At 32.5% G+C, this 27396-nt stretch overlaps 2 protein-coding genes, 1 long non-coding RNA gene and 1 pseudogene across 3 annotated transcripts; 2 read left to right on the forward strand and 2 right to left on the reverse strand.

Moving 5' to 3' along the window:
* Positions 1–1093: 1093 nt before the first annotated feature.
* LOC124922638 (purple acid phosphatase 15-like) lies at positions 1094–3136 on the forward strand. The gene is made up of 5 exons (XM_047463358.1): positions 1094–1384; positions 1454–1982; positions 2072–2480; positions 2556–2840; positions 2924–3136. Exons 1-5 carry the CDS (start codon positions 1141–1143, stop codon positions 3077–3079), a joined length of 1623 nt encoding a protein of 540 aa, XP_047319314.1. The 5' UTR covers positions 1094–1140; the 3' UTR covers positions 3080–3136.
* A 64-nt stretch (positions 3137–3200) lies between these two features.
* On the reverse strand, positions 3201–4562 carry LOC124922639 (PLASMODESMATA CALLOSE-BINDING PROTEIN 3-like). Its single transcript, XM_047463360.1, has 3 exons — positions 4070–4562; positions 3958–3991; positions 3201–3586 (listed from the first exon to the last, which is right to left on the reverse strand). The coding sequence occupies exons 1-3, from the start codon at positions 4383–4385 to the stop codon at positions 3301–3303; spliced, it is 636 nt and encodes a 211-aa protein (XP_047319316.1). The 5' UTR covers positions 4386–4562; the 3' UTR covers positions 3201–3300.
* Positions 4563–6524: 1962 nt separating this feature from the next.
* Positions 6525–7184, reverse strand: LOC124922640. The gene is made up of 2 exons (XR_007097842.1): positions 7034–7184; positions 6525–6825 (listed from the first exon to the last, which is right to left on the reverse strand). It is a non-coding gene; the product is annotated as an uncharacterized LOC124922640 (long non-coding RNA).
* A 6995-nt stretch (positions 7185–14179) lies between these two features.
* Positions 14180–17535, forward strand: LOC124926033 (annotated as a pseudogene).
* The last annotated feature ends 9861 nt before the right edge of the window (positions 17536–27396 follow it).

Here is a 27396-nt window from a genome sequence, read left to right on the forward strand (position 1 = left end):
ATTATGTTTTAAGTAAAAACAACATTTTGTTTATAGCGTCTAAAAAGTTTCAAACTAAATTTCACAAGAACAATAAGGGAGAAAAATCATATTCTTAGAGATCACTTTGTTGCAAATAATAACAAATTCTTAGGCTTTTAGCCTCCTTTTGAACCTAATGCAAGTTAATCAAGCTTTCCTGGGCATGATTAAACATTTCTTTCCATAGTAGCTTCATGTCAAATGTCTAACATGAATGTTAGCTCTTTATTTCTTAGGTACAAAAGTGAAAAAAGTTTCATTTTCATCTAACCAACTTTGTAGCTAGGTAGAACATTTTCAATCATTTCCATACCATCCACTATTTTACAATAAAAATCTGACAAAAGTTACTCAAAAGAATATTTATGTTTTTTTCTTATAAAGAATGAAGATATTGTTTTTAAATCTCCCCATTATTGTTGCAGCTGTATTTAAATAAAGGAAAGTTACAATTTTTAATCTTTTGTTGTTGTTAAATTACTAAAAGAAAAATTGGGTTTAAATCAGCCAACCAATCAGAACAAACCAAATAAAGAGTGACCTAACCAAATGAGTGAAGAAGAAAAAAACATGGCGGCGGCGAGCTTAACCTAAATTAAGAACACCATTGATTTTGTGTTATTCTTAATTGTTATCATCTTTCTTTCAACTAAAACAGACTAAGTAAGGTTTAAAAAACACCATTAATGATCATCGGAGAAACCTATATGCCAATAAAAACCGGTAGTAACCACAAACCACCATCAATCTGGGTAGGTCCGGTCAATCTTGACCGACAGTTAGATAGATAGATCGATCGATCGAAAGTGACAGGTTTATCCTAAAAAAAAAACAAGATTACGGCGACCCATTTCGTTTTTCATTTTCTGGTAATCTTCTCCATTTCTATCCGTTGTTTCCTTCTCTGTACTGGTTGTACACGTGGATATGATATATGATATATATTCGAATATACGCTTACAGATGCCCGCATATGCTCTCTTTCCATCTCTTTCATACCCATTTTCCTCCCTTTTGTACTCTTTCTTATTCAAATCAAATTCAACAAATCATTTCTATTTCTATTAATTAATGAACTAGTGATCGGCCATAGCCATTACCCACCCATCATCATTCATCATGCTTTTCCTGTTTCTACTTCTTTTGGGTTTATCCCCTGCTTCAATCCATACAATTCCGACCACCCTCGACGGCCCTTTTCCGCCGGTCACCGTTCCTCTAGACGATTCTTTCCGGGGAAACGCCGTCGACTTGCCGGACACCGATACCCGTGTTCGAAGAAACGTTAACGGTTTCCAGCCTGAACAAATAACTGTCTCTCTTTCTTCAACTTATGATTCTGTTTGGATCTCATGGGTTACTGGTAAACAAAACTCTAAATTTCTAATCTTTTTCTTTTCAAGTTTCAGCAACTAAATCTAAATTTATACAGGGGATTTCCAAATTGGCAACAAGATCAAACCTTTAAATCCTAATTCTGTTAGAAGTGTTGTTCATTTTGGAAGAACGAAAGGTGGTTTGGTTCATGAAGCAACCAGTAGTGATTCTGTAATCTATAACCAACTTTATCCTTTTCAAGGTCTTCAAAATTATACATCTGGGATTATACACCATGTTCGTTTAACCGGTTTACGGGCTGATACTGTATATCATTATCGATGTGGAGATCCTTCTATATCGGCTATGAGTGAGGTTAATCATTTTAGAACAATGCCGATTTCATCTCCAAGAAGCTATCCTCGAAGAATCGCTGTGGTTGGGGATTTGGGTCTTACTTATAATACAACTTCCACGATCAATCATTTGACAGAGAATCATCCTGATCTTATTCTTTTGGTTGGTGATGTAACCTATGCTAATCTTTATCTCACGAATGGAACTGGAGCTGATTGCTATTCGTGTTCATTTCCTGATACTCCAATTCATGAGACTTATCAGCCTCGTTGGGATTATTGGGGAAGGTAAAGTTTTCAGATTTCCTCTTTAAAGATTTGATAGAACATTAGAACCGAAGGTGCAAGTGCTTAATACATTTTAATGATTCATTCAGGTTTATGCAACCATTAGTTTCGAAAGTTCCATTAATGGTGATAGAAGGGAATCACGAATACGAACAACAAGCAGAGAATTTAACATTTGCAGCATACAGTTCTCGATTTGCATTCCCATCTCAAGAAAGTGGATCGGGTTCAACCATGTATTATTCATTCGATGCTGGCGGCATACATTTCATAATGCTCGGAGCTTACATAGACTACAACAAAACCAGCGATCAATACAAGTGGTTGGAAAGAGATCTCGCCGGAGTTGACAGGAAAGTAACCCCCTGGTTAGTAGCAACTTGGCACCCACCTTGGTATAATAGCTACAAAGCCCATTATAGAGAAGCAGAGTGCATGAAAGTAGCCATGGAGGACTTGCTATACAGCTATAGTGTAGATTTAGTCTTTAACGGACATGTATGTGACATGTTTTTTTTTTAAAACATTGTTGTTATAATCTTAAAACATACAATAATGTTATCGAAATTGCAGGTACATGCTTATGAAAGATCGAACAGGGTTTATGACTATAAGTTGGATCCGTGTGGGCCTGTGTATATAACTATCGGTGATGGTGGGAATAGGGAGAAGATGTCAATACCACATGCTGATGATCCGGGTAATTGCCCGGATCCATTGGATACGGTTGATTCGATAATGGGTGGTTTGTGTTCTAGTAATTTCACAACTGGTCCTGCCGCTGGCATGTTTTGTTGGGACCGGCAGCCCGAGTTTAGTGCTTATAGAGAAACCAGCTTTGGCCATGGAATTCTTGAGGTCTAAATCTCGATCTCTTCTTTTCTTCCTTTTCATTGTTAGTTCGAAAACTAGGATTTATTCTTTTGAGTTGTCAAATGCAGGTGAAGAATGAGACACATGCTCTATGGACATGGCACAGGAATCAGGACATGTACAATGTGGCTGGAGATCAGATTTACATAGTTAGGGAGCCTGAAAGATGTCCAATTGGTGGCAAGTTAGTTAGCCATTTCAATCGACTTGTGAGATCTCATTAATTGTATAAATTTTTGTATTCACATTGATTGAACAATGCATGTCGGTGGAATATTATGCTAGCTCTCGGTCTAAAACAAAGATTTACTAATGAAATCGAGATAACCCATAAAAACTAAGGGGTTTGAAGAGTACATATAAAAGAATCCATCTAAACTTTGGAAAAGCTTTGAACAAAACCGACAAAGTCAAATCAAAATTACAATTTGAATGAAATATGCTTTCACCAATGCCAAATATCTAAGCATCTTTGTTGGAAAGTAAGAAAAATGTAAGAACACAAAGAAACCGCCAAGATTGTGATTGAGGAAGTTGCAATATTAGCATTGTTTGTGTCGTCAATAGGTGGTCCTAGGAAAGGCGACGTCACTCCACCACTACCACCACCACCACCTATTCCTCCGTATCCTCCTTGGTTGGTCATGCCCATAAGTGGTGGCGGTGGCGCACCAAAACCACCACCCGGGTTTGTTGTCATCGGATTTCCTGAGCCTGTCCCTCCAGCAGTACTAGATGTAACACAAGGTTTAATTAGCTTAAACAAACAACCTGCAGTAGGTTTAATAAACTGTCTTTCATATTCATATACTAGATTGAATTGAACTCCCTATGTAGTAGCTCAAGACAAATATTTCTTAAATTTATTTATATATATCCAGCTATAATATATAACAATTTTTTTTCCCCTAGAAAATAAGGTTCCTAATTAGTAATTAGTACCCCACCACCACATGTAGGCATGCATAGAAATACGTGGAAAGCGTAGGAAACAGAGTATTTCCTCGATGGCAAAGCCGACACAACACGCATTCTTCTAACGCATCATCAGCCAGCCAGCCGACACAACTTATCAAAAAAATGGATCAATTGATGAACATACCTTGGATTTGACGGAAACACACACGATCCATAACCTATTTATTTATTTATAATTAATCAATTAATTAATTAATTTAAACCACAAGTTATATATAATAAATAATAATAGTTACTTGGTTCGGTCTTGGCTAGGGTGGCGGTGCCGGAGAAGTCACAGGAGCCAGGGGCGTTGGACTTGCGTTGGAAATAGCTATTAAAGGCATAAGAGGCGTGGGCTTGGACCGTGTTTGGCAAATAGCAAAGACCAGACGGTTGAATGGGACCGCAATCGGCTCCTGACCCACAGGCGTAATCAAGACCCGTTTGCAGAGCCTGGAGGTTTGCGTCGCTACGAACAACGCACCACGTACCGTCCACGGCTTCTACTTCTCCTCCGCCGCCGTGGATGAATACTAACATTAACACTACTACTACTTCTAGCGGTGACATAGCTAGTGCCAGGCTGGCTGACTGGCCGGCCGGCTGGCTTGGGAGAAAGTTGATTCGAGTGAAGTGAAGTGAGCTACTGGTAAAGTGTAAAGCTGATGAGAGAGAGAAAGATGGACCGGAGCGAGAGTTCTTCTTCTACCTTCATTTGTACGCAGTCTGCCCCTGCTTTGCCTGCCTGCCTTTTCATTTGTTTAATAATATTTTCTTCTCTTTATTTTAAATATTCTCATATTATTTATAACCAGGCCAACTATATTTATTAATACACTTGCCAATACTCAATAGGAAAATATATATTTTTAAGAGGGTACCAAAATTAATCACACAATAAATAACCACTCATAAGTCAAAGTCATAACAATGTTCACTAAATCTTTACCATACTTCAATTCATCACATCCTTTAGTTAGAGTGTGTTTTATTAGAAAAAATTAAGGAATATTAATATATAAATATTGATATTTCCTTTTGAACTATCTTATTTAGATTTTTTTTATATTAACTTTTTATTAATATAATATAATATATACTTTTAAATAAAATATTTTTTGATATTTTAATTAATAAATGAAAGTGATATTGATAATTTTTTTTTTTTTTATATAAAATAATGTTTTGATTATATAATCTTTTTTAATAAAAAAAAACCAAAGCTTAAGTTATTTCAAACAAACTAAGCCCAAATATAAATTTGGTTTTTGAACTCGAGCATTTTGGATATGGGCCTTGGTGATGCCAAGTTAAAAAAATTGTAAACGATGAACTTGGACAGGCATGCCATTGATCACTGTGCCAGACATCTGGGCTTCATCTATTACCCGGCCCATCTACATAGAGTAAGCTCATGTACTAAAAAAGATCCGTTTATTTATTTATTTATTTCCTTTTTATTTTGTATTATATATATATATATATATATATATATATATTAAATAATTGTAATCATTTTTCATTTATTTGAGAAAGATATTTTGACATACGATATTAATTAATGTAATTATACAGTAACTTTTGATATATAATTCAATAATTTAATTACACGACCTTGATAACAAATTAATTGCTATATCCTAGATGTTTAGGAGTTCTTATAGGATTGTATTTTTTAAATAACTTTTCCTCACTTTGAATTCCTGTCTAATTTTTTTTTCTCACAATGAATGAATTCATTTTCATCACTAATATTGCTCCACTTAAAGATTAACAATCTATATAAGTTTCAGGTTAGCGGGTTCGGATTGAAAGGTTAACAGGTTGAAAAGTTCTAACATAAATCTGATATGTTTAGTAATTCGGGTCAAAATCTCTAATATAAAAACCTGACACGTTTATTTATGATTGACCTGAATCTATCGTTTGACCCGATTTATCTAACTCAACTCGAAAAAAATCTGAAGCAATTAAGTCACCTATATCTATTTCAAATTAAAATGATATCAATAAAAAATAAAAAATAAGTTAAATTACAAATCTATTTATAAAATATTTTACAAAAGAAAATAAATGAGTAAATAATAAAAAAATAACACAAAACTCAACAAAATAAACTTGTACACAGGTTATCGGGTCTATTTTGGGTCATGTCAGATCGACCGATTTTGACCTGTTTATTAATCAGGTTAAATCGATCGACCTGATTTTAACCCAAAAAATATATATATATAACCCTAATCTGATTTTTTCGTAGTCGGCACAAGTCGGTATCTTCGTGGTGTCTAAAATTGCCAGCCTATCCACTATAACAAGTGTAGCCCATTTTTTATTCATTGTAGAGATATTGAGTCAACTCAAGTTAATTAATTGAGTTGACTCATAACAAATTAGTTAAATAATTGAGACAATATTAGTTTTGGTTTTAATAATTAGTTATTAATTTTCCTATTTCTAGTTAGAAAATCTTTACTAACTTATAAATAGTCATCAAGAATATGTATTACCCATTAAAATAAAATAAAATCTTTCTCATATATTTGCTCAATGAATATTTTCAACTGTCCATTTCCTCACAAAGAAGTGTGACCAACTCAATTCATTATAATAATTTATGTAACCATTTTTTCATTTTCAAGAATGCGAGTCACTTTTTTATCCAACAAAAAATATATTTATCATTACATGCAATCAACAAAAACCAGTGAATGAATTTGCTAACTTAATGAGTTACATATACATAACTTAACTATTCAATCACCATAAATAATTTCAAATATCATAATACATAACACATTAACACATTACTTATGCATTAAAGGATAGATGTTTAATTACACATGACAGGATGCTGCCACATGAAAATTAAAGTTTATAATATACAAAAGACATTTGGAGAAGGTGCATGATGAGACTTCAATATTCTAACATTATTAATCATGGATATAACCGTGACCCCATGGACCATCTGAGTCTAGATTAGCCAATTCTCGTCCCTGAATTCCTTCACCTGCACCAGAACATTAACAGAACATTAACAGTTCTAGTTAATTAGAGAGTGATCATATAAATGGTGAACTTAATAATAACTATTCGACTTATGGTTGAACCGATTTATTAATCCGATTCATTTTTTCGCACATAATGAGTCGTGCATTGTAGTGCGTGGACTTTGTTGCCTATAATTAATCATTATTATACATAAATATATTAGTTACCATGATCATGAGAGGAAGGGAACTCTCTTGCTGCAGTGGCTAGAGAAAGGAGCAAGATAACCATCAAAACAGACTGCAGCAAGATCATCAAAGCCAAACTCTTCATCTTCATGATCTTGGACATTTATTAATTAATTGATTAATCAATTGTTGGAAGTTGAGAAATTAGCCAAGGAAATTGCTTCTTATTTATAGCCTGGTCACTCACCATAATATCATGATATTATTGAGATTGTAGAAATGTCGTATAGATGCCGCAAGCTAGCAATGTGTCTAGCTAGTATTGTCGCCATTACAGTATAAATTAATATATAAACCCATTTCAATACAATAATACAAGTTAGTATATTAGGTGCCAATATACTGGTCAAACTTTTCAGCTGGCCATTCATTTGTGCTATTTTCTAGATAGTGTTTTTTTTTATGATGTTACCGTAAACAATTAAAACCATGCATGCATTCTTATATGCTTAACCTAACATAACACATATTTAAATTTAAAACTAAAATTTAACACGTTTTATGTATAAATGAAATGTGATATTTAATCTCTTAAAAATCACTCATGAGTGAAAAAGGGTCAAAATCGAGAGTAAAAACTCTCGGTAATGAGCCTATATCTTTCGGTATAGACTTAATACCGAAAGTTTGGGTGACTCTCACCATTCTTCGGTATTGATACTTTCGTTAATATAATTGGGCATTTACCGAGAGATATTGTAGAGTTTTCGGTTTAGATACCCGAGAGAAAAACCGAAAGTTAATTGGAAAGTTTTTGGTTTTTCTTCATAGAGTAAAATCGAGAGATTTCCAATTAACTTTCGGTTTTCTTTTTCAATAAAACCCGAGTTGTATATGGACCCTCATGACATATTCATCTTGTTTTTTTAGATTCTCCAATTTCTGTTTCATTTGGACCCTCTCCGCTATCAATTCAATAACCAATTAAGCTCTTTCCGTGTCCCTCAATAGGATTTGCTCCAATTCCAACGATATTTGTCTCGCCTCTTCCGCCGCGACCGACCCTGAGTCAGAACTTGATGCTGCTAGCAAGTTCTGGAATGGCAGAGACAGTTTCTCTGGTGTTTTCCGAATACGCTTCCATTCACTCATCCTGAATGCATTTCATTAATAAATTTATGAATCTAACCACAATATAATATATATCAAACAAAATTTAACATATATCATACTAATCAAACCAAATATCCATAATCCAAATCTAATATAACTTAAATCAAACACAATAACCTAAATCCAAAATATATCAAACAAATTATAACCTAATCCAAACATATATCAAACAAAATCATACACATACTTAACAAAATCTAACAAAATCATATATATATTTAACAAACAAAATATAGTCTAAACTAACCTAAAACTAAACAATATATAACAAATCTAAATCTAACCATATAATTACCAAACATATAATCACATAACCAAGTTATAACCTAATCCAAATATATATCAAACAAAATTATACATATATTATACATATATTTAACAAAATCTAACCTAATATATAACCTATATCAAACAAAAAATAATCTAAACTATAACCTAAATCTAGCTAACCTAAAACTAACCAATAACAAATCTAAATCTAACCATATAACATAACCAAATAAAATAAAATCTAACCTTGATCGAATTGGCGACGGTGGTTCCGTCGAGGGCGTTGGCGCGGGCGGAAGGAGAAGAGAAGGAGAAGAGAGGAAGAAGAGAGGAAGAAGAGAGGAAGAAGAGAAGAAGAAGAAGTGGCGGCGGCGGCGACGCGGGTAGAAGAGAAAGAGAGAGGGAAAAGACAAAGGCGGAAAGAAGAAGAGAAGAAGTAGAGTTTCGTATTTATAAAAGTCATTACCGAAAGTTTTCATATTACTTTCGGTTTTGAACCTGAGTCAAAACCGAAAGTTTATAAGAAAACCTTCGGAATTAATCCTTCACAACACTTAGAATTATTTTTAAAAGTTTTATGATGAGTCAAAACTGAAGGTTTATTGGAAGACCTTCGCAATTAACAATTTTAGGAAATGTAAATCCGAGGGTTCTTTGAATAACCTTCGCAATTACCCCATTTCCATCACTTAAAATTATTTTGGTTTTTTTGGGAAGGATAAAACCGAAAGTTTTTTGTAAAACTTTCGGTAAAAACTTGTAAAAGCGAAGATTTTACACGACTCTCGGAATCTATTTTAATAACGAAAGATTTGTTTCTCTCAAGATCATTTCCGAGAGTTTTTTAAAACTCTCGGTAATTTCTATCGGTAAAAATATTTTTTTACCAGTGATATTATTATCATTTGAGTTATACTTAACAAATCACACTAAGCTGTGACTTCATTTTATTTTTATGGTGGAATAGCCATTCAAGAAATAATGTAGCAAAGTTAACAATTAGATAGACAAATAAAACCCACAAGTTCTTCTGCTACCAACTATATATGTTCCGTCTGTTCCCCTCACATAGGAGGGGCAAATTAGTAAATCATGTTGGTTTGTTTTTTTTTGTTTTTTTTATAAATAAATAAAACTGTGAGTGAGGAACACAGGTAACAGATGAATCAGTAGCAGAGGATCCCTCTCCCAAATAAAATAGTTTGTTTGAATCACAGACTAAATTCATCTCTAATCCATTTATGAACATAACAAAAAAAATCCAATTAGAACCAAGTAAAAACATTATTTTAATTATAAATTTTGTTCTAACATTCTAATTTTTTTTAAAAGATAAATTATTTTTTTTATTAATTCATTTAAGAGTAAAAATATGCTTCAAAATGTGACAATTAATCCAATGCTCTCATTAATAACTTAAAGTATACTAGTAAAAAAATGGCTTTTAAGGAGGACAAATTTTTTGGATCTTTCCGTCAGTATCGTTTTCACCGAAGGCGACAAATACACTCGGAAAGTATAGGTAATTCGACGGTCAATGAAGAAAAATTAATATCACTGAAAACATTTAAAGTCGTCGAAAATAATATTATTACCGAGAATACTAATCACTCTCTCGATGATAATTCAATTCTCTCCCCAAGAGTAGTGACTCTGCTCTCGGAAATAATATAAAAATAAGATCAAGATTTTTTATACATGAATATAAAATTTAAATATTTGACAAGTTGGGTTATTAAATAAATATATAAGTAAGAGAACAAAACCGACAGAAAAACAAAGTACATTGAAGTTGACGAAAATGACATGAGTGGAGAAATGGCTATCAACGAACACCACAAAGACCAATTAGTAAAATGGGAAAGGAAAAGGAAGAAAAATAGGGAAAAGATGGTTTATGATTTTTTAAATATTTTATTTATTATATATATATATATTATATATATATATATATTATATATATATATATATATATATTATAGAAACTTTTTAAATTAATATTTGGTAAATTAATAAATTCGGTAAAATAACAAATTTGTCCGGTCCCGACTTAAGCTAATGTAAAAAATTAAAAAATTCGATAAAATAATAATATAATGTTTTTTCGAGAAATCTTTATAATTTTTTATCCAAAAAAATCATAAATTAATAATTCATAAAAATTGAAAATATATATATTATGATTCAATAATTGTCTAGATTCTTTTAAAGTTTAAGTCTATTTGAATCATCTTTAACTTTTCTTATTGTATCCAATAGTTCAGGTGTTATATTTTTGTATTGTATCATAAAGTTGTGAAGAGTGCTCGACGCCATAAGTGTTTCCTTCTAATAAGCTCCAAAGACACTGTATCATCTTTGCTGTCAACCTCTTCATTGTTCTCAATTTGTTTTTTTGTTTGATACGTATAATTATTTATTTTATACGGATATATAAATTATACGTTAAATCGTTTTATATATATATATATATGATCACCTTCATTTCAACTGAAGTTTTTTTCTTGTATTTTCTTGTTTTAATATTCAATCGGTTCGGTTCGAACAATTTCAGCTACGCTAATTCGACCAAAACTGAATTGTTGGATTCAGTTCAATAAAATAAATTTAATTTGTTCGCTTCTGTTTAATTAATATTTGGTTCAGTTGGAATGATTTGTTAGTTTTTAAATGGCTTGTTAATATATTTGTCCATTTCAACTTTCTTTTTCTTCTTTAACTGATTTTTTTTTTTAATTTCAATTTTTTACTATTTTATATTTTATTTTAAATTATTATTTTTATATTTATTTTACTTTATATGAATATAAATCATTATTTTTACTTAAAACTAATGACAAGATATTATCTGATATTACAATAATATACCTTCTAAACCTTGTTTATTTTTATTTTTAAGAGTATATGCATATTAAAAATGATTTTATGAAAAAGCATGACATGAAAATTTACAAATAAAAAATAAGAAAAAACAATTCTTAAAAAATTATCGAGCTCGTAAATCCTCGAAAAGAAGGATTAACTCCTGACAGAGTCTACCGACTTTCCTAAACAAAATCTCAAAAAGTATCGTAATAATAATATTATGAATAATACGAATTAGACGAATTAATATACCTTCTAAACTAACCTAGGAAATATTTAGCAACTATATACATTATTTGAAAAAATTATTTATTTTGTATAAAATCTTAATATGTAATTACGTGTAGAAATGAAAAATAAATGGAGTAAATTTTTTTTTTTTTAAAAATGTTAAAGAAAAATTGAATTAAATAAAATTAAAAAATTTGTTAAGAGAAGTTTTTTTTTATAAAATCTGAAATCAAAAATAATATATTAATAAATTAAAAAATATGATATATATTATAGTTGACGTATATTATTAAACTGACAATATTTAATTTTAAAATTAATAACTAATATATTTTAAACATTATTTTATCTATAAAAAGTAAATTAATAAGACATTAGACAATTTAAGAATTAAATTAAAATAAAATAAAACATTATTATTATCCCTATCTTTTTAACTTGATCTTGTATATATTTCAAGATCTTCTTTTCACCCGCACAACTTTATTAATGCAAAATTAACTTAAAAAACAATTTAATTATATAAAAACATGTAAATTTACATTTATTAATGTTTGTTAAATTTGAAGCAAAACATTTATTTCTTCACTGTTACTAATTTTACTGAAAATTCACAAATACTTTTATTTTTATCATCTTACTTCTAAAATCAGTTGGTTTTTGCATACTATAAACAGAATAGATAATTATGAAAGTGTAATATATTTGAACTACGGAGAAAAAAAAATTCATTATCAATATGGTGTTAATATTCTTACATGCTCAATTTTTTACACTATTAATTGATTAAGTGTAATCAATAGAGGTTATTAAATTTTCAAAGGAGAGAGCATTTACAATTGATTGAAATATTATTTTTGCTTCTTTAAGCCATTTCAAACTCGTAAATTCATTCTCAAATTCAAAAGGCATGAAATATTATATGAAACAGTAATTCATCTATATTAAAGATACTGAATCAACTCAAGTTAATTAATTGAGTTGACTCATAACAAGTTAGTTAGATAATTGGTAATATTAGTTTTCGGTTTTAATAGTTAATTAGTTATTAGTTTTCCTATTTCTAGTTAGAAAATTTTACTAATTTATAAATAGTCATAAAAAATATGTATTACACATTCATTCAATTAAAATAAAATAAAATATTTCTCAATTATCCATTTCCTCTCAAAGAAGTGTGGCCAACTCAATTCATTACAATAATTTATTTAACCATTTTATCATTTTCAACGGTGCGAGTCACTTTTTTTATCGAGAAAAAACATTTTTATCATTACATGCAATCAACAAAAACAAAAACAGTGAATGAATTTGCTAACTTATTGAGTTACATACATAATTTATTCAATCACCATAAATAATTTCAAATATCATAATACATAACACATAACACATCAACACCACATTAAAGGATAGATGTTTAATTGCACATATTGTAGGAGGCAGCCACATGAAATTTAAAGTTTATAAGACATTTGGAGAAGGTGATGAGACTTCAATAATTCTAACATTATTAATTATGGACAAAATGGTGACCCCATGGATCATCAAAGCCTGGTCCTCCAGCCAATTTTCGTGCCTTAATTACTTCACCTGCACCAGAATATTAGCAGTTCTAGTTAACTAGAGAGTGATCATATAAATGGTGAACTTAATAATAACTATTCTACTTATGGTTTAACCGCGATTTATTATCTCGACTCATTTTTTCTCACGTAATGAGTCGTGCGAGGACCGTTGCCTATAATTAATCATTATATATGTATATAGTTACGTACCATCATCATGAGAGGAAGGGAACTCTCTTGCAGCAGTGGCTAGAGAAAAGAGCAAGATAACCATCAAAACAGACTGCAGCAAGATCATCAAAGCCAAACTCTTCATCTTCATGATCTTGGGCATTTATTAATTATAAATTGATTAATCCATGGTTGGAAGTGGATAATTAGCCAAGGAAATTGCTTCTTATTTATAGCCTGGTCACTCACCAGTCACTATCATGATATTATTGAGATTGTAGAAATATCGCGCCATTAGTCAAACTTTTCAGCTGGCCATTTCTCATTTGGTAGCTTCTAGATAGTGGATTTTCTTACAAGTAAACCATTCAATCATAGACTTAAAAGAATTGAACCCGTTATATTTATTTTCTTAAAAGTTACTCAATTTCACTGTGTTGTGACTTCATTTTATTTGTTTCAAGAAATCATGTAGCAAACTTAACAATAAGATCGACAGATAAAATAATTTGTTTGAATCACAGGCTAAATTCATCTCTAATCCATTTATGAACATAACAAAAAAAATATCTATCCATTTAGAACGGGGAATTTGAGGAAATGACCCTAAAGAGGGGTCAAATTATGTTTGGTGCGGGCCCATGTTTTTTATAGCGCTGGTGACCCCCAAACTTTTTAATGACCATTATACCCCTGCATCACGCACCCTCTAGATGCGTGACGCATCCTGAACCCTATAAAGTCATAATTTTTTTTCATTTTCGATTATTTTCTCTCTCATCCACCCTTTCTTCCCCGTCTTCTCCGCTCCGCCGTGAACCCTAATGGTGGCGGAGAAGACTTTCTCTTCTTTTTCATCGCCGAAGAACCAATCGAAGAGGCACCGTCGACCATTCCACCATATTCAATGGCCTATAGCTGCGAAGAACTTCCAACGGCGAACTGCGGCTCCAACGGCGAACGACGACGGCCGAAGCAAAAATTTCCACTATATTCGTTTATATTTTGTGTTTATTTCGTTTATATTGTTTGTGTTGATTTCCTTTACAGAACGTCATTGATTCGCCCTGATTCGTTGAATGCAGGTTGATTGGATGCGTCACGCAAGATTCAGCGGTTGTAATTATTTTGCTTTGTTTTTATATACAGACGGAAGCTATAGTACAAACCTTGCTTATACACCTCCAGAGTATCTAAGAAATGGTATTTGTAACCACATTTCTGCTCTTTTCCCCATATTTTAGAATGGTTGCCTTTGTTTGGGTACATACTAGATTGTTGGGAGATCGATCAACAATGTTATTGAACCCTAGGCATTTATAGTAGATTTCTACATGTTTCCTTCATTATCTTTCAAGTAAATCATTTAGATAAATTATTAAGAATAATAAGAGAATATTCTCATGATCTCTTATTTGGATTGTCTGGAGAAATGATAAGTTGATAAAATTCAGAAAGTGAGCTTTGAGAAATTCATTGCACTTCCATTGAGGAGGGTTTATAGAAAAATTATAAGTTAAAGTATTTTAAAAGCATATTGCAGTTAATCAGCTTCTAGATTAGTGGTGGTTATTAGTAGACGTTATATTTTGGTTAGAATGGCTATATAGCAGATTGAAATAGTTAACAATCTAATCAATGCATAAATATATATACAGTTTTTCCTCTTCTTCTCAAATATTAACATGAAGTATGGACCTTTATGCTTTTTCAAAATATCTACTTGAGTGTTCTATGAGTGATCGGAGAAAATATAGCTTCACTATTATACATTCCAAGGAGAGACTGCTAGACAATTACTTCAGATTTATCATCAATCAACCGTTAATTCTTCCACTACCAACACATAATGGACTACAAAAATTAGCTGGGTAAATGTGCTTGTATGCAGGAAGGGTTACCCCAGAAAGTGTCATGTTTAGCTTTGGAATAGTGCTTCTGGATCTTCTCAGTGGGAAACACATCCCACCAAGTCATGTAAGTGCTTCCCCATGTTTTTTTAGGTTGTATTAACAGAGTAGTCCATAAAAACATTCTTCTTTTGATTGATTCACACTTGGAAGGAAACTTTTCAACTGAAGAGGCTACTGTTGTTATTAATATAGCTTCAAAATGTTTGCAGTCAGGGGCGGAGCTAGGATGAAAAATTACCTGGGGCTGACTCCAATTTGCATCTCAGATTTAACTTTCCATGTTTCGCTTTTTTTTCAATAAAATTTTCACGATTATTAGAAGATGGAAACTCGTCATGCCCTCTCAATGCACACGTTTGCAAAGTGAGTCACCGAGTGCTTTCAATAGTTGTTGTAAGCCGTAATCTGTTATTTTGTTTTTCATCTGAAGACGATGCATTTAGTACTTTGTCAATATGACAAGGATATTCATTAGATTATCAAGATATTCAACTGCCCTATTATGTGGTGAAATATTATATCCTATATGCATAACAAAAGAGCATATATCCTCATCATTAACTCGCTTTCAATATTTGAATCAATCTATTGTAAATGTAGATTTTTGGGGTTGCTTATGTTAAAACAAGAAACATGGGAAACAAAAAGCAGGCATCTTTCAAAGGAGAGTATTCTAACCAAGTAAATTTCTTAAACCAATGACTTTGGAACCGTCGATTTTGATTTCCAAATTTGGTCGGCGGGTACTCATCCTTAATAGGTTGATATGACCCCATCTTGATATAAGCTCGTCTAATTTCATCCCTTTGATTAAAAGGATATTTTCATATCGGAATACGTAATGTTGGATCAAGTTTAAGAGAACTTACATCAACATCAATTCTAGGAGATTTGTTAAGTTTTTGAGTAGGGATATCAAATTCTTTATTTTAACTTGTTTATTAATATTAATTTATATTTTTCTTATAAATTTTTGAAATAATTTAAAATTAAGAAATATAAAACACTATTATTATTATATAAATATAATTTTAAAATAAATAATATTATTATATGATTTATATATTATTATAAAATAAGTTAAAGATGAGGCCAGGATTTGATCACCTGATCTTATATTAACATTTCAATAACATAGTCAACTGGACTAAGGCTCATATGTCAAACACATATATAAAAAATTTCTTTTAGCATTTTCATTTAGGTGGGTCTGGAGCCCGCCCTAGCCCATGGGTGGCTCCGCCCCTGTTTGCAGTATGAACCAAGAGAACACAAGAGACCTGGTTTCTACCCTTGCCCCATTGCAGAATAAACCTGATGTGAGTCCATTGTCTTTCTTTCACTCTAGTTTATAATTTGTAGCAATTAATACAATTATATCAATTCCTCCTCCATTCCATTAATACAATTATATCGATTCCAATTCTACAGTAGTTGGAACTAAGGTCTTCAAAGAATAATTCTTGACTGTAATGCAAATTCATTTATTTAATTCATTTTGCAGTTGAAAGTGTCATATTCACACTAATTATAAGTTCATTTTGAAACACTTTATGATCTGTATCCAGATCGGGATGAGAAGTCTTTTATATATTGATGATACGTTGTTTCAATCTTATGTGATGCTTGGTATCCCTAAACATGAAGAGGCACCAGCCACCCCTCAACATCCTCTTTCATCAATGGGAGATGCCTGTCATAGAATGGACCTCACAACCATCCATCAAATCTTGGTAACAACTCACTATAAAGACGACGAATGAACTAATGAGGTATTCTTTTTTGCTAATGCCATTTTGGTGCAAACACAAGCGCTTATTTGTTTATTTGATTTGTTCCAGCTTTCTTTTCAAGAATGGACACAACAGATGAAAGACATGCTGGATGCAAGGAAGCGTGGTGACTTGGCATTCCGTGATAAGGATTTTAGAACTGCTATAGATTGTTATTCTCAGGTATATAAAAATAAAACATTTTGGTATGTAATATATGTATGTTTGGTTGTTTATAATTTGATTATGGTTATAAAAATGTTGCAGTTCATAGATGTGGGAACGATGATTTCCCCAACTGTATATGGAAGACGAAGTCTATGTTATCTTATGTGCGAGCAACCTGATGCAGCTCTCCGAGATGCCATGCAATCCCAGTGTGTCCTCCCCGATTGGTCGACTGCTTTTTACATGCAGGCGGTTGCCCTTGCGAAGCTGGACATGCACAAAGATGCAGCCGATATGCTTAACGAAGCTGCTGCCCTAGAAGATAAGAAGCACAAAGGAGGAGGAACTGTCAGATGACATTTTTTCTATTTTATTTGATTCTTCTTCTTGTTAATGTTATTGTTGTTGTTGGCTTTGACAGAACAATTGTTGTGTTTTTATATATATATATGCAAATGTATTGTTTTAGGGTGAACATGCAATTCTTACAGAAAAATCATAGAAAGGGGAATTAGGAAACATAAAGTTCATCTTTGCCATCAATAAAGAGGCTCATGAACTCTTCACCATCAACAGTTTCTTTCTCTATGAGAAGTTGAGCAAGCTTATGGAGAATGTCAATTTGGCTTGTGATTATTTGTGTTGCTCTCGAGTATGCTTTATCCACCAGCTCCCTCACTTCTGCATCCACAACATCTGTTGTCGCCATCGAGTAATCTTTCTGTGAAGACATCTGCAATCACAAACACAACACAGACTAACTCTGTTACTACACATAACTTTTTCATCAAATCAAAGGATTTCGAATTTTTGAACCGACTAACTTTGTTCCACCAATGGCAATCTGGCCGATCTTCTTACTGAACCCAAACCGCTCCACCATCTGTCTAGCCACTCGCGATACTTGCATAAAGTCATTTGATGCTCTTGTTGTTACGTTGTTTGGGGTGCGTTACGCAACTGCGTTACGTACCCGGATTCCACCGCAACGGTGGCATTCAACTACTCAATCCCTAATCACTAAACCCTAACAAACAATGCGTCGAAAGAGAGAAATAAAGGAAGGAGGAAGAATACAGTTTACAGATTATGAATATATAATGAATCTGAAATGCAAAAAGTTACAAAATGATCCATTTGTGGTAACCTGTAATCTGTAATCTGAAGGATAGCAGCGGACATCTCCTTCGTTGGGATTCCGCCGTCTTCGTCGGGGATCGTCGTCGGGGGTGGTCTTTTTAGAGAGAAGGAGGAGAATGAGAAGTGAAGAAAGAGAACAAGAAAGAAAGAAATGGGAAGAACTTGATTTTTTTCAATTATATAGTAAGGGCATTGTGGACTTTTTTTTTTTTTGAGAACGCTGGGTTCCGCTACTCCTATGGAGTGCGACTAATCCCCGCGGGTTAAGTACATAGCCCGCAAACATACTTAACTAATTAACCAGGCGCAGAATTTGCCGCCTGACGGGCTCGAACCCAGGACCTCATGGAGGCCTGGGGGATATCCACCTCTTGTTTGACTTTTCACAATGCCCTTAGGTGCGTTACGCAACTGAAGGATGCGTGACGCAATAGGGGCATTTTCGTCAGAAAAAAATGGGGTCACCAGCGCTATTTAAATTAGTCACCCTCACCAAACGCATTTAGGCCTCTTTTTAGGGTCATTTGCTCAAATTTCCCTTTAGAACAAAGTAAAAACATGATTTTAATTGTAAATAAATATATATATATATATATATATATATATATATATATTTAGGGGAGCGAAAAATTTGTAGCGAATGAGCAGCGAACCACGTGAATTACTGATTAGTTTGCTGACTAATATATATTTATTTTTCTCATTTATCTTATTATTAATTTTTTCTCACTACTTACATTTTCTCCCTTCATCTTAAATACGCATTCAATAAAACAAATATAATTTATTATTATTAAAAAATACTTAATAATTTATTTCTTTAATTTTTATTATTATAAATATTATTTTTTTAAACTATTGTACATGCCACTATAAACGATTAATCATCACTTAATCACCTTCACTCATTTTGATAAATTCTAATTATTTTCTCCTTCAGTAAATTAATCTCTTTTATTTATTAAAAAAATTAAAATTTATTTTTAATAATAAAAATGACTCAAATTAAAATAAATAATAAATAATTGTATTAATTAAAATTTATATACAAGAGAATAAAAAATATACTAATATATATATATATATAATGATGCTTAATTTTTAAAGTGTCCGGATTTTCGGGTCGAGAGATGTGGTTAATTTGAATAAATATGTGAGAGTAAATGGATATTTGGGTCAGATTGTGGGTTGACCCGCTCATAAACTTAAAACAATTAAAAATAAAATTATAAATGCTATAGGTATGTTTCGAACTTACAACTTAACCAAACAAATACAACATTTTAACCAACTAGGCTAATAACACTTTATATTTTAAATTCAACACCAAATTAGATAAACGCGGGACATTTTAACAGTATAAGTTCAACTTTTTAACTAACTAATATATATATATAATGATGCTTAATTTTTAAAGTGTCCGACCGGGTCGAGAGCTGTGGTTAATTTGGATATATATGTGAGAATAAATGGATACTTGGATCGGATTGTGGGTTGACCCGCCCATAAACTTAAAACGGTTAAAAATAAAATTAAAAATGCTATATGTATGTTTCGAACTTGAAACATAAAAAACAAGTACAACCTTTTAACCAAGTGTAATTGTTATGTGGTTTGCCGAGGGATAATAGGCCGATATCAATTGAAAGTGGTTAAAAAAATATGAATCAAATATTTGATTGATCAAAGTGAAAGTGTAAGGTCACGAGATAAGATATGTGACGAGATATGTGAGAAAATAAGTTGTTTTATCGAAATGAATAAAATGTTGAATGAGAGCGTTTTATTTTTTATTTTAATATATTTTTTGTGATTTATTAAGAATTTTAAACATTGAATACATATTATTATTTTTTTTATTAATTTTTTTTTATTTATATTTTTATTCGCACGGGAATTTTCCTAGTTAGTTTAATAATATATATTAATAATAATAATAAAAAAAATTATTAATCATTTTACTCAATTTGATTATCTTTTTTAACTATTAATTGTTGTATCTCTATTTTCTATTCTTAAAAGTCTCTTTCTTTTTATGTTTCGTTCATCTTCTATAATTAGAACATCTTCTATAATTAGAAGCTCAATCAACTACATAAAAGTCAATCAACTACAAAAGTTTAATTAACAACACTCAACTAGCATACCATGTCAGTTATTCTCTCTTAGTGATTTTTTTTTATCTATGTTATTAGTTGTTGGTGATTTGAGTTGTATCTATCTTCAATTCTTAGCGGTTTTGTAAAAGTAAATGTTATGATGCATTTTGGACCATATTTTTTTGGTAAGTTTATTTTATTGATACTCTTAAATTATTAATTAAATTGTGCAATTTATAATATAAAATAGTAAATCAATCCAAGTAAATATTTTTAATTAAATATAACACAATTAATTATTATTTATTTTAATTTTAGTTATTTTTATTATTGAAAATAAATTTTAATTTTTTTAATAAATAAAAAAAATTATTGAGAGAGAGAAATAATTAAAATGCGTTTATAGTTTATGGTGACATGTATAATAATTATAAAAAAGAATATTTATAATAATAAAAATTAAAGAGATAAATTATTAAGTGTTTTAAATAATAAAAATTAATTTTTTTAATAAATGCGTCTTATTTAAGAGAGAGAAAAAATGTAAATAGTGAGAAGAGAGATAAAATTATTAATGAATATAAAAAAATATATATATACTTACTCGTCTAGTCTAATCAGCACTCTATGTAGTTTGTTGCCCCATTCCCTACAAATATTGCCCCATTCGCTATAAATATTTCACTCCCATAATGCTTAAAATTAATCAGCACCACATTAATTTAAGTCATCGGTATTTTCTCTCTCCTCTCTTCTATTCTCTTTCTTAATTAAATTTTGTTTTCTCATTACTATATATATATATATATATATATATATATATATATATATATATATATATATATATATATATATATATATATATATATATATATATATATATATATATATATATCCTTACCATATATCATCTAAAAAATATATATATTAATATTAATCCAAGATAAAAATAATTTTTTTTTATAAATACACCTACCTTCATAATTTTTATATTTATTTTATATATATATATAAACAATTTGTTTTTGTTATAAATGCACATACCTTCATAATTTTATATTTATTTGTTACCTTATATATATATATTATATTATTTTTCATAATTAATTTTATATTAATACATTTTATCTTTTATCATACATTTTTTCTCTCGTCATATATATATATATATATATATATATATATATATATATATATATATATATATATATATATATATATATATTTTCCTTATGAGTATAAATAATTTTTATGTTAATATAAAAATTAAATAATTGGTAATAAATATTAAATACAATATATATACATACAAAAATAATAAAATTATTTCAACAATTATAAGAGGTCTAACGGTTTAAGTGTTCACATTTCATATTTATGACCAGTGTTCGAATCCCAAAATATGCAAATTTATATTTTCAAGAATGCATTTGAAAGTGTGAGGTCGGAATTAGTGGTTGATTTGACGAGCATTTGAAAGTATGAGGTCAAGATGGTGGATGGTTTGTCGAGTGTGAGGTCTGAATTAGTGGTTGGTATGACGAAAATTTGAAAGTGTGAGGTGACGAGATGGAGGTCAGATGGTGGGTGATTTGTCGAGTGTGAGGTTGGAATTAATGGTTGGTTTGACGAGCATTTGAAAATGCAAGGTCACAAGATGAATGTCGGGTGATGATTAGGGTTGGTTTTACGTTGTGTTAGATAAAATTAGACCGGTTAAATAAGAACTTAACAAAATAAACTTCCTATGCAGGAACGGTTAAGAACCAGGATCGGTCAAAAATCTGACCGATCAAGAATCCAACCGATCAAGAAGACTAGACCGGTTAGAAGAAGAAGCAGAGGATGTATCCAAAACCGGAAAGATATCCGGTTAACCTGAAGCTATGAACAACCGGTAGACATCCTAAACCGAAATGCATTCAACCAGAAAACCGATGAAGAGACTACTTAAGAAAGAAGTCAGAACTATCAAATTAAGTACAACCTACAAATCGGTGCAAACAGATACTTTGAGTATCTGCGGAAGATGATACCAAAGGAACAGACTATAATATTGCCATATCCATACAAGTCCGGTGATACTCTACAGGCTGCAGAAGATAGCCTGAAGAGATCTTTCCATTCTGGGATAAGTTAGAGGCGCAACCTTCCAAGTGCAGGCAACTGTCAAACTGACAGTTGCTACATTAAGTAAAAGACAAACCTATCCGGTTTGACCTACGCATTGGAAGCCTAAACCGCCAGGTCTGAAACACTAAACCTCTGCTCAACCAATCAGATTCAAGGAGAAGAAATGTGATCGTTGATACATTTCACCTATAAAAGAAGGAGCTGAAGAAGAGTAAATGCAGTTACCAGTTCCACCAACTACAAGTTCTAAGAGTTATTACGGGTTTATCTCTCTACAAGATTCAAAGTTTAATTGTGCATTTGAAGTGAGATTACAATTTCGGTGAGAATTGTACGAGTGTTTATCGAGCAACAAATAAGTCTCGATCGGATATTGTGTTTTTGTATTCCTTAGTGAATATCCTTCTCGCGGTTTCGAGAAGAAGGGGTGACGTAGGAGTTTTATCTCCGAACATCCATAAAAACATGTCTTGTTCTTTACTTTCTACCGGCTTTACGTTCTAACCGATTTATACTAACCGACTCATACCGCCCTAACCGATTAAACATTACTTAAACCGATTTACTGAATATCAAACCGACCTACTAAACTCCAAATCGACTTTATCAAAATCGGCCTTATTCATCCCGTGTGCGTGTTGCTTCAACTTGAAACAAACCACTTCTGAACTTGAACTCGGTTCAAAGGTTTGTGACAGTTTGTGTAGTATTGAAACCCCGGTGTTAATCTCTAACCGGATTAAACACTAACCATTGAGTTAAAAGGTGTAAACTGGCCAAACCCCGGTTCCCCATCCGCGATCTAGATCCTAACAATTGGTATCAGAGCAGTTAGTTTCAATACTCAAGTAAGTATGACTTTCGAGAAGCCTCCAATGCTAGAAGGTGATGATTTCGTCAACTAGAAGATACGCATGCACTTGCACTTAATCACTATGGATGATGAGATGCCGTTCATCCTGTCTGAAGGACCGATAAAGATTGATAAAGATAGGGAGGATTGGACAAAAGAAGATAGGAGAAGAAATAATCTGGACAACCATGCCAGAAACCATATCTTCAACGGTTTGGACAGAAATACCTTTTGTAAGGTCAGAGATTGCAAAACCTCAAAGGAAGTATGGGAAACAGTGATTCAACTCCATGAGGGAAATGAAAGAACCAAGGAAAACAAGTTAATGGTGGCTACCCAGAAGTTTGAAAACATTAAGATGAAACCAGGAGAAACAATGAGGGAGTACAGTGACCGATTTATAGATGTGATAAATGAGTTATCAACTCTTGGAAAGAAGTATGATAACAAGGAAACTATCATGAAAGCTTTAAGATCTCTTCCGAGCGCATGGGATATAAAGACGATGGTGATGAGAGAATTAAACTACCTAAGCAAGATGAAGCTACACGATGTATTCGAAGATCTTAAGGCATATGAGTTTGAAATGAGATATAGGATCAAAGATGAAGTATCAGCCTCAACCTCCACTAAAGCCTTAGTCACATCCATGGAACCGGTTTCTCCTTCACCGATCAGAACCGCTAAACAGTTCACCGAGGATGCTATGGCAATGCTTGCACAGAAGTTTGGCAAATTCATGAAGAAAAACCAACCGACAAACAACAACTACAACTACGGTGATAAATCTAATATTAGATGTTATAATTGTAATTGTTTGGGACATTTCAGGTGGGAATGCAGAAAACCAAGACGGGATGACCGGAAACAGGATGATCAGAACCAAAGAAACAACCACTCACAAACCAGTGAAGGAAGGGAAGTTCAGAAAGCACTGATAGCCGATGATGGAGGAAGTCTATGGGCTCACAGTGACAACGACGATGAACTTACCTGTCTCATGGAAAACGAGGAACATGTATTTGACTATCCTTGTGAAGAATTTACTAAAGATGAGTTATTTAATGCACTAAATGACATGGTAGTAGAGTACAAAAATCTATTAACCTTAATACCAACCCAACTCAACTTTAGAACCGACCCCACAGCACCAATCCTGTCCGAACCTAAAACCAATAGTATTCAACCTGATGAAATGTTAGAAACTGAGGCAGCACCTGAACTATCCTCTAAGACCAAACAGTTCAAGGAGTCAGTTCAAGAGTTGACCGAAGAGGAAGATGCCCGAACCCGATATCGAATAGTCGCATGGAAAAGATCCAGTGAAATGGTGAACCAGTTGTCTAAGTATAAAAGACATCCCAAATGCAAATTTGGTCTTGGATACAAAAACAACAGATCCAACAACCAGAACCGTTCCGACAAGATGAAGCTCACAAAAGATAATCTTCCCTTTGTAAGATTTGTCAAGAGCTCTTCAACCGACGATGAGGAACAAAGTGACTCAAAACCTGAAAAAGAAATAACCTATGTAAGTCCAACTAACTCCGAAAAATGGCTTCATCTTTAGAGAAGGAAAGTCAACAGGCCCAAAGGTAAACAAACCGATCCACGACTACATAGAATAAACCAAAGGCCACCGCCAAATAAGGCACTCTTAGGGAAACAGAAAGATGTCAAACCGAGTACAGGAAGACTAGTTAGAACCATAACCGGGAAAGTTGTCCGACTTATTAAAGTCTGGATACCCAAGGGACTAATTAATTGTGGACCCAAGTAAATGTGGGTACCAAATAGTTGTAAATATGTATATTTTGTAGGATATGAAGAAACGGCTAGAAAACTTTGAGTGGTACCTGGACAGCGGTTGCTACAGACACATGACTGGAAACAACAACCTTCTAACCAACATTAAAACAAAAACCAGTGCTATGATTGTCTTTGGTGACAACTCAAGAGGTAAAACTGTGGGCAAGGGTAAGATTGTCCATGGTAATTTAACAGTTGATAATGTACTTCTAGTCGAAAATCAACATTTTAACCTGCTAAGCATTAGTTAGATGTGTGATGTTGGATATACAGTAGAATTTCTTAAGCATGCATGCTTAGTTAAAAATTCTCAGGGTAACATACTACTAACCGGAAATAGGTTAGGAAATATATACAAGGTAGATTGGAAAAATGAAGTGGAGCATCCAATTGTTAGGATCTAGATCGCGGATGGGGAACCGGGGTTTGGTCGGTTTACACATTTTCACTCAACGGTTGGTGTTTAATCTGGTTAGAGATTAACACCGGGGTTTCAATACTACACAAACTGTCACAAGCCCTTGAACCGAGTTCAAGTGTGGAAGTGGTTTGTTTCAGGTTGAAGCAACACGCACACGGGATGAATAAGGCCGGATTTGGATAAAGTCGGTTTGGAGTTTAGTAGGTCGGTTTGAGATTCAATAAATCAGTTTAAGTAATGTTTAATCGGTTAGGGCGGTATGAGTTGGTTAGTATAAATCGGTTAGAACGTAAAGCCGACAGAAAGTAAAGAACAAGACAGGTTTGTATGGATGTTCGGAGATAAAACTCCTACGTCACCCCTTCTTCTCGAAACCGCGAGAATGATATTCACTAATGAATACACAAACACAATATCCGATCGAGACTTATTTGCTGCTCGATAAACACTCGTACAATTCTCACCGAAATTGTAATCTCACTTCAAATGCACACTTAAACTTTGAATCTTGTAGAGAGATAAACCCGTAATAACTCTTAGAACTTGTAGTTGGTGGAACTGATAACTGCATTTACTCTTCTTCAGCTCCTTCTTTTATAGGTGAAATGTGCCAACGGTCACAATATTTCTTCTCCTTGAATCTGATTGGTTGAGCAGATGTTCAGTGTTTCAGACCTGGCGGTTTAGGCTTCCAATGCGTAGGTCAAACCGGCTAGGTTTGTCTTTTACTTAATGTAGCAACTGTTGGTTTGACAGTTGCCTGCACCTGGAAGGTTGCGCCTCTGACTTATCCCAAAATGGAAAGATCTCTTCAGGCTATCTTCTGCAGCCTGCAGAGTATCACCGGACTTGTATGGATATGGCAATATTATAGTATGTTCCTTTGGTATCATCTTCCGCAGATACTCAAAGTATTTGTTTGCACCGATTTGTAGGTTGTACTTAATTTGATAGTTCTGACTTCTTTCTTAAGTAGTCTCTTCATCGGTTTTCCGGTTGAATGCATTTCGGTTTAAGATGTCTACCGGTTGTTCATAGCTTCAAGTTAACCGGATATCTTTCCGGTTTTGGATACATCATCTGCTTCTTCTTCTAACCGGTCTAGTCTTTTTGATCGGTTGGATTCTTGACCGGTCAGATTTTTGACCGATCCTGGTTCTTAACCGTTCCTGCATAGGAAGTTTGTTTTGTTAAGTTCTTATTTAACCGGTCTAATTTTATCTAACACGTTGTATAAGAGGCATGTGATCAATTTGGATTGGTTGTTGATTTGTTAAAGTGGGAGTAAAAGAGAGGTTGACTAAGATTGGTGAGTGGTTTGTCGAGGGATAGAGACATATAAAAAGGTGTGAGTCACAAGATTATGGTCAGTGGGTGGTTTGCCGAGGGAATATAGAGACATGAAAAAGTTTGAGTCATAAGATTATGGTCAATGGGTGGATTACCGAGGGGATAAAGAAGCATATAAAAAAGTGTGAGTCATAAGATGTGGGTCAATTGGAGGGTTAGTCGTTGAGTTTGATGAGATATAAGAGGTGTGTCATCAATTGAAGTCGACTATGATTGGTGGATGGTTTGCCGAGGGGATAAAAAATGCATATGAAAAAGTGTGAGTCACAAGACTCAAAATTAATTAAGGGTTAAGTGGGTGTCAAGGGCATAAAATATATGTTAATATTAAGTTTAAGATTAAACTTAATTTTTAAAAACTAAAACTAATTTTAAATTAATTAGATTTGAATAATATTAATTTTATCTAAAATATTTATGGATAAATAATATTTTATATATATTCTTATTCGTGCAAATGTACGAG

The sequence above is a fragment of the Impatiens glandulifera genome, chromosome 1 (genome assembly GCF_907164915.1).
Source record: "Impatiens glandulifera chromosome 1, dImpGla2.1, whole genome shotgun sequence".
In the NCBI taxonomy this organism is placed as follows: Eukaryota; Viridiplantae; Streptophyta; class Magnoliopsida; order Ericales; family Balsaminaceae; genus Impatiens; species Impatiens glandulifera.

Bases quoted from the DNA above. Each gene is read 5' to 3' on its own strand.
- LOC124922638 (XM_047463358.1), top strand. From the start codon at position 1,141: ATGCTTTTCCTGTTTCTACTTCTTTTGGGTTTATCCCCTGCTTCAATC. The intron at 1,385-1,453 runs GTAAACAAAACT...AAATTTATACAG, and splicing joins TTGGATCTCATGGGTTACTG to GGGATTTCCAAATTGGCAAC. The intron at 1,983-2,071 runs GTAAAGTTTTCA...TGATTCATTCAG, and splicing joins CGTTGGGATTATTGGGGAAG to GTTTATGCAACCATTAGTTT.
- LOC124922639 (XM_047463360.1), bottom strand. From the start codon at position 4,385: ATGTCACCGCTAGAAGTAGTAGTAGTGTTAATGTTAGTATTCATCCAC. The intron at 3,992-4,069 runs GTAACTATTATT...ATAAATAAATAG, and splicing joins CCTAGCCAAGACCGAACCAA to GTTATGGATCGTGTGTGTTT. The intron at 3,587-3,957 runs GTATGTTCATCA...TGTTACATCTAG, and splicing joins GTGTTTCCGTCAAATCCAAG to TACTGCTGGAGGGACAGGCT.